The 8365-nt window shown below is 57.6% G+C and overlaps 2 protein-coding genes across 3 annotated transcripts in view; one reads left to right on the top strand and one right to left on the bottom strand.

Moving 5' to 3' along the window:
* Positions 1-312: 312 nt before the first annotated feature.
* On the top strand, positions 313-1371 carry Timm13 (translocase of inner mitochondrial membrane 13). The gene is made up of 3 exons (XM_021174322.2): positions 313-658; positions 732-800; positions 1021-1371. Exons 1-3 carry the CDS (start codon positions 539-541, stop codon positions 1117-1119), a joined length of 288 nt encoding a protein of 95 aa, XP_021029981.1. The 5' UTR covers positions 313-538; the 3' UTR covers positions 1120-1371.
* Positions 1372-1773: 402 nt separating this feature from the next.
* Positions 1774-8365, bottom strand: part of Tmprss9 (transmembrane serine protease 9) — a 20085-nt gene continuing 13493 nt past the window's right edge. The window contains exons 12-18 of one of the 2 annotated variants that reach the window (XM_021174319.1): positions 7845-8116; positions 6863-6999; positions 6029-6434; positions 3947-4118; positions 3179-3441; positions 2964-3100; positions 1774-2089 (exon numbers count right to left, since the gene is read on the bottom strand). In XM_021174319.1, coding sequence (XP_021029978.1) covers positions 1928-2089; positions 2964-3100; positions 3179-3441; positions 3947-4118; positions 6029-6434; positions 6863-6999; positions 7845-8116 — 1549 coding nt within the window. In that variant the 3' untranslated portion in view covers positions 1774-1927. The remainder of the gene's footprint in view (positions 2090-2963; positions 3101-3178; positions 3442-3946; positions 4119-6028; positions 6435-6862; positions 7000-7844; positions 8117-8365) is intronic. The other variant, XM_021174320.1, reaches the window with a different exon arrangement.

Raw genomic sequence — 8365 nt, 5'->3', positions numbered from 1 at the left:
CTCACTTTGTAGACCAGGCTGGCCTCGAACTCAGAAATCCGCCTGCCTCTGCCTCCCGAGTGCTGGGATTAAAGGCGTGCGCCACCACGCCCGGCTAGGAGCGAGGATTTTATACTGTACGCATGCGCAGCGGGGAGGTCCCGGACAAAATGACCCTGGCCCAGCCCTTGCCAGGGAGTCAAAAGTCAGTGGGCTCACGCGGGAAGTTGCACAGCCTTCTGGGAATTGTGGTTCGGGTTTCCTTCCTTTCTAGAAGCCAAAGGATAGTGCTTAGGGACGGCGCGCACAGCCTTGTGGGAGCAGGAGTGTGCAGTTTCCCATAGAGCCTCCGCGGTCAGAGTGCACGGCGCGCACGGGTTTGTGGGAGGTGTAGTTTGACTTGTTTCCATGGTGACTCAGGCCGCAGCTTTGTCAGACTGCTGACGGCGCGCGCCGCCTTGTGGGAATTGACTCAGCCTCTGTTTCCCGTGGTGCCCTAGCTTGGCTTCCGGGGCGTACGGTCGGCGCGCGCGACCGCGGCCCGGTTGACTGAGCAGCCATGGACAGCGGCTTCGGCTCGGACTTTGGCGGCACGGGTGGCGGGAAGCTGGACCCGGGGGCCATTATGGAGCAGGTGAAAGTGCAGATCGCCGTGGCCAACGCGCAGGAGCTGCTCCAGGTGCGGGGCGCGCCGGGGTTGGTGGCGGGGTTCCCCGGGTGAGTCCCCGCTGAGACCTCGCATGTGTTCACAGAGAATGACGGACAAGTGTTTCCGGAAGTGCATCGGGAAGCCCGGGGGCTCCTTGGATAACTCGGAGCAGGTGAGACATCCCAGGAACCCGGGGTGGTGAGGGGCGCGGGGTCAGGAGCGTCTAGGAGGTTGAGAAATGTGCGCGTGCGCGGCCTCTAGCCATAGCTACTGAGGAAGTTGTGCGCGTGCGCGGGGTGAGGACCGGGCTTCTGCCTAGATCGGTCCAGCCTTCATGGGTGGTCCTCGGGTCGTGTGACCGTCAGTCAGGGATCCCCCTCCACGCTTTGCAGAAATGCATCGCCATGTGCATGGACCGCTACATGGACGCCTGGAACACCGTGTCCCGCGCCTACAACTCTCGACTGCAGCGGGAACGAGCCAACATGTGACCGGGACCTGTGCCTCGGGACACCGTGCTTTTATGGTCGGAACTGTTTTCCCCGCCAGTTAGGTTGTCTCCTCCTAGCTGCCCCGAAGTCTGGCAGCATGGAGGGCCTGAGGATCGAGGCCTCTCCCCTGGATTGCTGCGTCCAGCTCAGTCTCAGAAGAGTGAGGACCCGACAGAGCACGGGGATCTGGCTGGCCCCACTGACCTGTGACCTCAGGAGAGCAGGCCAATAAATCGCTGCTGGGGCAGTAAAGCAGGCGTGTCACCTCACTGCTTCAGGTCCCTTCCCCTGAGTAGGCCCAGACCTCCCAGGGTATCTTTCCCCTTGGGGTCAGTGGGCTGCTGGCTCTCAGGGAATCCGGAGCATGGTCTCAGGTGTTTGGTCATCCCAGGGAGACCAGCTGAGGGTAAGAAGCAAGGCTTCATGTAGCCCTCACCTGTCATGCATGAGGCCCAGGGTGCCGACCTCAACTCTGAATAAACCAAGTGTGGTGCACACCTGTCAGCCCAGCACTTGAGGGTGGGTTAAGTGTGGAGGCAAGAGGATTGGTACATGAGACTCTGTCCCACCAAAACATAAGCACCAAAGGAGCCCGAGTTGGAGACATGCCCTGCTCCTGGAGACTCGTGGCTTCGACAGAGGCTCTGAGCCAGTAGGAGAAAGGACTCTGTTTATTGGAACAATATACACAGTCACAGCTAGTTCCCATCGGACTCCCATGTTTGTCTGCTACCAACTCCTCAGCGTGGGGTGGGTGGCCGGTAGCTGTGTTTCTTAGTCCAAGCTTGGGTTGCTAGCCACAGGGCAATCATTCCTGGATGTTCTGGCCTATCCATCCCAGCACAGCAGCCACTCGAGTGTAGACACCTGGGAAGTGGGGCCTGCCACAGCCGTAGCCCCAGCTGGTGACCCCAGTTAGCACCCATTGGCCAGATGGCTCCCTGCAGGCCAGGGGTCCCCCTGCATCACCCTGAAGGAGAGAGTGTCCTCAGACCAGATGAGCAGCCCTCAGGAGTAGGCATGACTCCTGCAACTGCACCTCTCTGTTGGGCACTCAAAAGGCCCCTGAGCGGAAGAGAGGCTGCCAAGAGCCTCGCTTTTGCCATGTGGGGAATGGGTTCAGTGCTGATTTGCTTCATTATTTGCACTGGCATTGCCTCTGCAGGGCCCTTGTCCCAAGGACCAACGTGTGTGCGTGCTGTGCATGTGCAGGCCAGAGCAGGGTGCTAAGTGGTTATCTGTTGTTTTCCACTCCATTCCACTGACACGGGTGACACGGGGCCTCTCTGTGAACCTGGAAGTAGGTGGTGGCCAGGTCCCCACTATTCCCCCTGTTGCTACCCGCACAGAATGGAGTGACAAGCACACATAGTCTGTAAGCACCGGCTTTTTATATGACTCCTGGGGATCTATGTTCAGTCTTCCTATTTGCACAGCAAGCACCGCATAAAACAGTGATCTCCCTGTACCGAAACACATCTGTGTATGTGTTGTTGGGGCGAGCTGGTCTCAAACTCCATAATTGCCCTGCCTGGACCCTCCAGTAGGATGTGAGGTTGGGAAACCACATGTTTTCTCTGAACGTGCAGTTGTGAAATGTGATGTCCCCAGAGTCAGGTGGGCTGGGGTGACTTGGGCAGGCTCAGTAGGAAGATGGCTTGTCACACAAGCGCGAGGACCCAAGTTAAATCCCAAAACCCACGTGAAACGCCAAGTGTGGCGAATGCGTGTGCTGCCAGCGCACTGGAGATGAGACAGAAAGATTCAAAGGACAGTGGTGGTGCAGGACTTCGGGCCTGCCTGGACTACATACATGGACTAAGAGAAGCCCTGTCTCCACTCACCGAGCAGCTGTCCACGCCACCCTGTGGGAAGCCTGCGCACAACATACGGCTGCTGATCTGCACCGGGTAGAAGCGGCGACATGTCTGTTCACTGAGGACCCTCACTGCAGCCTTCTGCAGCTGCCGCGCCATGGAGCCTGTGGGATCCGGGGATAGGTGTGGGTGGGGAGTGCCTCCAACGCCCCCTGCGCTGCGCCGGACGCTTGCGTGCCTACCTCCCTCGCGCAGCGATCCCCAGCCGGTGATGACGCATCGCGCGCCATCAGGGGGCCTTGCGGGACCTGGTAGGCAGATAGGTCGCACCAAGCGGCTGCGGCGCACGGGTCCCGCCAGCTCCAGCAGCGCCACGTCATAGTCCAGTGTGTAGATGTTGTAGAATGGGTGGCGATAGATGCGTGCCACGCGCTCCAACTGGCCCTCCGCGCTGCTCAGGAATGGGGTGCCCAGGAAGGCCGCCCACTGCATGGGGTCCCCATAGCTGCAGGGTGCGCGTATGTGTGGGCAATGCCAGAGCCCCACGCCTGCCTGAGACACCGTCCCACTGGAAATGGGATGCTCTGCCCCCTGCCCAACTCAGGCTCACCCAGCCAGGAGGGGTGTCCCTCTGAGGGGACACCACCAACTGCCTCACACACTCTCTGCAGAATTGAATGTCAAGGCTCTGGACTCCCACTAGGTCAACTAAGGGAAATGGGGACAACACACACACCCCTGAGGGAACACCAGCAGCCCCAGTCATTTCTACCAGGGCTCTGGGTGCTCAACTTTCCAGAGTGCAGTCTCCCTCTTGGGTCCTTCACAGCATGGGACAATCAGTCCCTTTCACCTTGTGACCAATAGGCACATGAGCACATGTTGAGGGTCCCTTAACCCTGCCAAGGAGGGACCGTGCCTTCTCTTCGGTGGCCTTGGGAACAGGGGCCAAATTGCAGAGGTGGATTGGGGAAGGGCAGGTGGTTTCCTGCACCCAGGGCAGGACTTACATGTCGAAACAGTGTGCTGCAGACAGAAGCCACCTCTCGGCCACCAGTACCGCCCCACACCGGTGCTCCCTGCGCCGCAGCCACAGGCTCACTTGCCAGGGCCACTCCCCAAGCGAGGCTGCGCTGCCGCCCACTATCCGGGTCAGGGCCCCGGGGGGTGCCAGGCCACAATCTGTGGAAGAGCAAGTATGGTGAGCCTGGTGCAGAGGGTCTTCCTCCTACCCACCCCGAGGCTGGGACCCCAACCCAGCACCCTGTGCCCTGTGGGAGGGTCAGAGGGTGGCTTCATATAACACCCAACTGGTGCCTCTTTCCCAGCCACTGGCCACCACCGGGACATTAGGTCCGAGTCTCTTCCTGGCCCACCCTCAACCAATACAAAAGGAGCCCAGGGAAAGAAAGACATCTAAGGCCCCATCGGAGGAGTGGGAACTCAGGAGAGTGATTTCGGAACTCAGCGTGCACTGCCTCCTTCCTAAGTAAGCCTCGGGCACTGGCTCCCGGAGCCAGAGTCCCACCTTAGGGTCTCCCGGGGTTTCTGGCCGGGAGCTCCCAGGCCACCGCAGTCACCTGGGTCAGGGTCAGACTGAGCTGAAGGCCAGGCTGGGGAAGCCAGTACTCATCTGCCAGGTCGCTCAGGTGTGGGGTCTCCCAAGGCGCGGGGCTTCCCGTAGAGGCCCTGCTGTGACCCCAAGGGCCCACTACCTCTCATGTAGTCCTGACTCCATCTGCTATTTCAAAGCCACTCAATACCGCCTCCATATTGCTTCAAGTGGAGGAACATCCTCGCTGGCCCAGTGACATTAGGAGCAGCACCCCAACAGTAATGAGAGAAAGGGGTGAGAAAGGTCTAGCCTAGGACCCTTTGGGAACTCACCCTGGGCAAGCGTCCCCACAGCAGGGATTTACAGCTGGGGTGCCTGGATGTGGGAGGCACTTGTAGTACAGTGGGAGGTAGAAACAAACACAACCCCGTCACCAGCTCTCCTCTCTGTTCATGCCGCACTCACAGATGCTGGTGGGGTGGGGTAAGACCCGACCACACAAAGCATACACCGGTCACGTCCTCCCCTCTCTAGACAGTCTACTTTTCCCAGCTGTTGTAAAATGTTGGGGTTTTGAGACACGATCTCCCTACACATGCATCCAGAAAGGCCTGAAAGTCCAAGCAATTCTCCTGCCTCAGCCTCCAAGACTTATGGTATGTGGAACCACACCCAGAGGCTCAGCTGAGGCACTACTCCTCTCTCCAGCCGTCCCATTCGCTCTCCCTCCCTCTGGGTATTGCTCTCCTCTTTTTTTTTTTTTAAATTTTATTTGAACACTCCTGGACTCCAAAACTGGGCCGGACCACGCTTCCAGTCCCTCACTGGGGGATTCTGAGCAGAGGTTCCACCCTGACCACACCCCAATCCTGTGGGGCAGGATTCTAGGCAGAGCTCCAGTCCTTAGTGTTTGCTGGTTAGAGGAACTCTCACTAAATTGATCACAATAGCCCTAAAAGCTCCTCACAGCCCAGGCTGGCCTTGAACTTGTGATGCTCCTGTCAAGTAGATGAGGTGACACGTGTTTGCCTTTAGGCCCAGCCATCAAGAGGAACAGGAGTTCAAGGTCAGCCTCAGCTACTGAGTAGGTCCTAGTCCAGGAGAGTACTTGACAATACTAAAAGAAATAGAAGCTGGAGAGATGGGTCAGTGGGCATGGTTGTGTGCAAGCCTTTGACCCAAGCACGGATGGTGGCAAAGGCAGGAGGCTGGCTGGGACTTGCCAGCTGCTGCAGAGGCTGCAGGTACAATGAGGAGCCTTGCCTCGGAGGAGCACTGTGGAGTGTGACAGAGGACAGTGTTCACATTCTTGGTGAAGTGGGATATGGAGGCCCTCCTCTGGCCTCTGCATGCACACGTGTGCACACACAAATAAATGGACAGAAGATGTCAGCAAACAGACACAGACAGCACCATGGGCAGAGTGCCTTCTGCAGGCTGGGCAGGCTGCCACAGGACCCAGACATCGGACTCCAGCTCCGGATGGTCTTCAGCACCATCGTGCCGTGAGAGTCAGTCCGGGCCTGAGTTACCGTACCTGGCAGGTGAGAGTGTACGGTGGTGCCCGGGGCACTTGGGGCTGCTGTCTGTCCCCTGGTGGTGGTACTCCTGGCAGACAGTGTTGTGTTGAGTGGTCTAGTGGTTACTCTGATGGTGGCCCTGGGGGTAGCAAGTCTGCTGGTGGTGGCCTCTGGGATAATGAGGCCAGCAGCTGTAGTTTTGGGGGGCTCACTAGGGTTGAGCCGTGTGCTGGAGGTGTGGGGGCGAGCCATGGAGCTGGGTTCTGAGGACATGGCTTTCAGGATCCAGTCCTTGAGGCGTGTGATTCGTGCATATACACCAGGCTTCTTAGCCTGGGCACAGCCAATGCCCCAGCTCACGATGCCAGCCAGGTAAAAGACACCAGGTGTCTCTTCACATGCCAAGGGGCCACCAGAATCACCCTGCAGGAGGATACCAACAGGCCTTTGTGGGACACCCATCCAAGGAACAAAAAGGTTCCACTCCCATTAAACATCAGGTTTCACATTCAGGCTTGGCTGTGTGACCTTCGGCAGATTCCTTTCCTTCTCTGATCCTTCACATTTTTTTTTTTTCTGAGACAGGGTGTCTCTGTGTATTCCTGGCTGTCCTGGAACTCACTCTGTAGACCGGGCTGGCCTTGAACTCACAGAGATTCACCTGTGTCTCCCTCCCAAGTGCTGGGATTAAAGGTGTGTGCCGCCACTGCCCGATCATCAAGCATTCTTGTTTTCCCTTTTTCGGTACTGGGGATGGAACCCAGGGCCTCAAACACGCTAGGCAAGTGCTCACCACTGAGCTCCTAGAGCCCAGGTAGGAACGGGGGGCGGGGCATCCCTATGGCACCCACCTGGCAGGAGTCAACTCTGCCCTCCAGGAAGCCAGCGCAGAGCATGCGGTCAGTGAGGGAGAAGTTGTATAGAGCCCCACACATCTTCTGCTCTATGATACCCACGGATGCCTTCTGCAAGATGTCGGGCTTGGTGGCTGCCAGGAAAGAGGTCATCATGCAGGGCCAGCAGGCACTGTCTGTACCCTGAGACCAGCCAGCAGAGCCCACACGAATTTCTAACTTGTTTAAGACATGGTCTCACTGTGTAGCTCTGGCTGTCCTGGAACTCACTGAGATCCTCCTGCCTCTGCCTCTCTGCCCCCACACCTAGCTTTCACAGGAATTTCATTTCTCCTTGTGGGGCTGGGGTGGAACCCAGGACCTTTGCACATACTAACCAAGTGCTCAGCACACCCCAATTCTTGCATTTTTTTAAAAGGGTTTCACTATGTAGCCCAGGCTGGCCTTAAATCTAGGATGCTCCTGCCTCTGTCCCTGAGTGCTGTAGTGGTGTAGGCACCATTCCCATTTTGACAAAGTTGTCCGTAAAGGACTAGAATGTTACTGGCTGTTACTGTTTCAGCCGTGTGAAAGAAAAGCCAGGGATAAGATATCCTGTTAGTGAATGGATGTGCAGGGCCCATAGGGCAATAAAGCCTGGTTTATACCCAGTCAGTGGGCTCCATGTGATTTCTGGCATAGTAAGAGGCTGGTGGCTCAGGTCTATGAAACTAAAGGTTACTGGGTCAGCACAGATGTTTTTGCAGCCGTGGACGTATGAATGTATGGCCCTTGTGCTGATAAAACTTTATTTATACACACACGTAAGGGCCCATCTGTAGACCCTAGGAGACGTGGAGGGACACTTAGGATTAGGTTGTCGGGTCGGCACAGAATAATGAGTAGTTTAGGACCCAGCTGAGGGAAGCCAAGCCGCAGCATCCCTCCCAGGCCAGGCCCTGGAGATAAAGTAGTAATTCCCTCCCTGGGACCTGCTCACCATTTCCCTCCTGCATGTTGCCCCAGCCAGAGATCATACACTTCCGGCCAACAGGGAACTTGTGGATGGCCAGGGGGAGACAAACCGGTTGGATGTACTTGTTGAAGACCAATGGCTGGGCTAACTCCAGCAGGGCCACATCAAAGTCCAGGATTCCTGGGTTGTAGCGGGGATGCAGGGCCACCCTTCGGAGCCCCAGCTTCACGGGGCTCCCGCCGACACCCAGCAGGGACACGGTGCCCAGGTGCGCCTGCACCCGCTCCACTTTGGTGCTGCAGAGACAGGACCTCAGGCACTCCCACCCGCACCCCAGGAAAAGGCCCTGCCGCAGAGTGCATGCACCCTTGGGACTTTGCTTTTGACACTCTGACCGAGACCCTAGCAACTTTATCAATGTTGTAGGTCAGAATCCCCCTGCTGTCGAGCCAGAGCCAGAGCCAGAGCCAGAGCCAGAGCCAGAGCCAGAGCCAGAGCCAGAGCCAGAGCCAGAGCCAGAGCCAGAGCCAGAGACAGAGCCAGAG

The sequence above is a fragment of the Mus caroli genome, chromosome 10, assembly GCF_900094665.2.
Source record: "Mus caroli chromosome 10, CAROLI_EIJ_v1.1, whole genome shotgun sequence".
Classification (NCBI taxonomy): Eukaryota; Metazoa; Chordata; class Mammalia; order Rodentia; family Muridae; genus Mus; species Mus caroli.
This window is presented reverse-complemented; position numbering and strand designations above follow the sequence as displayed.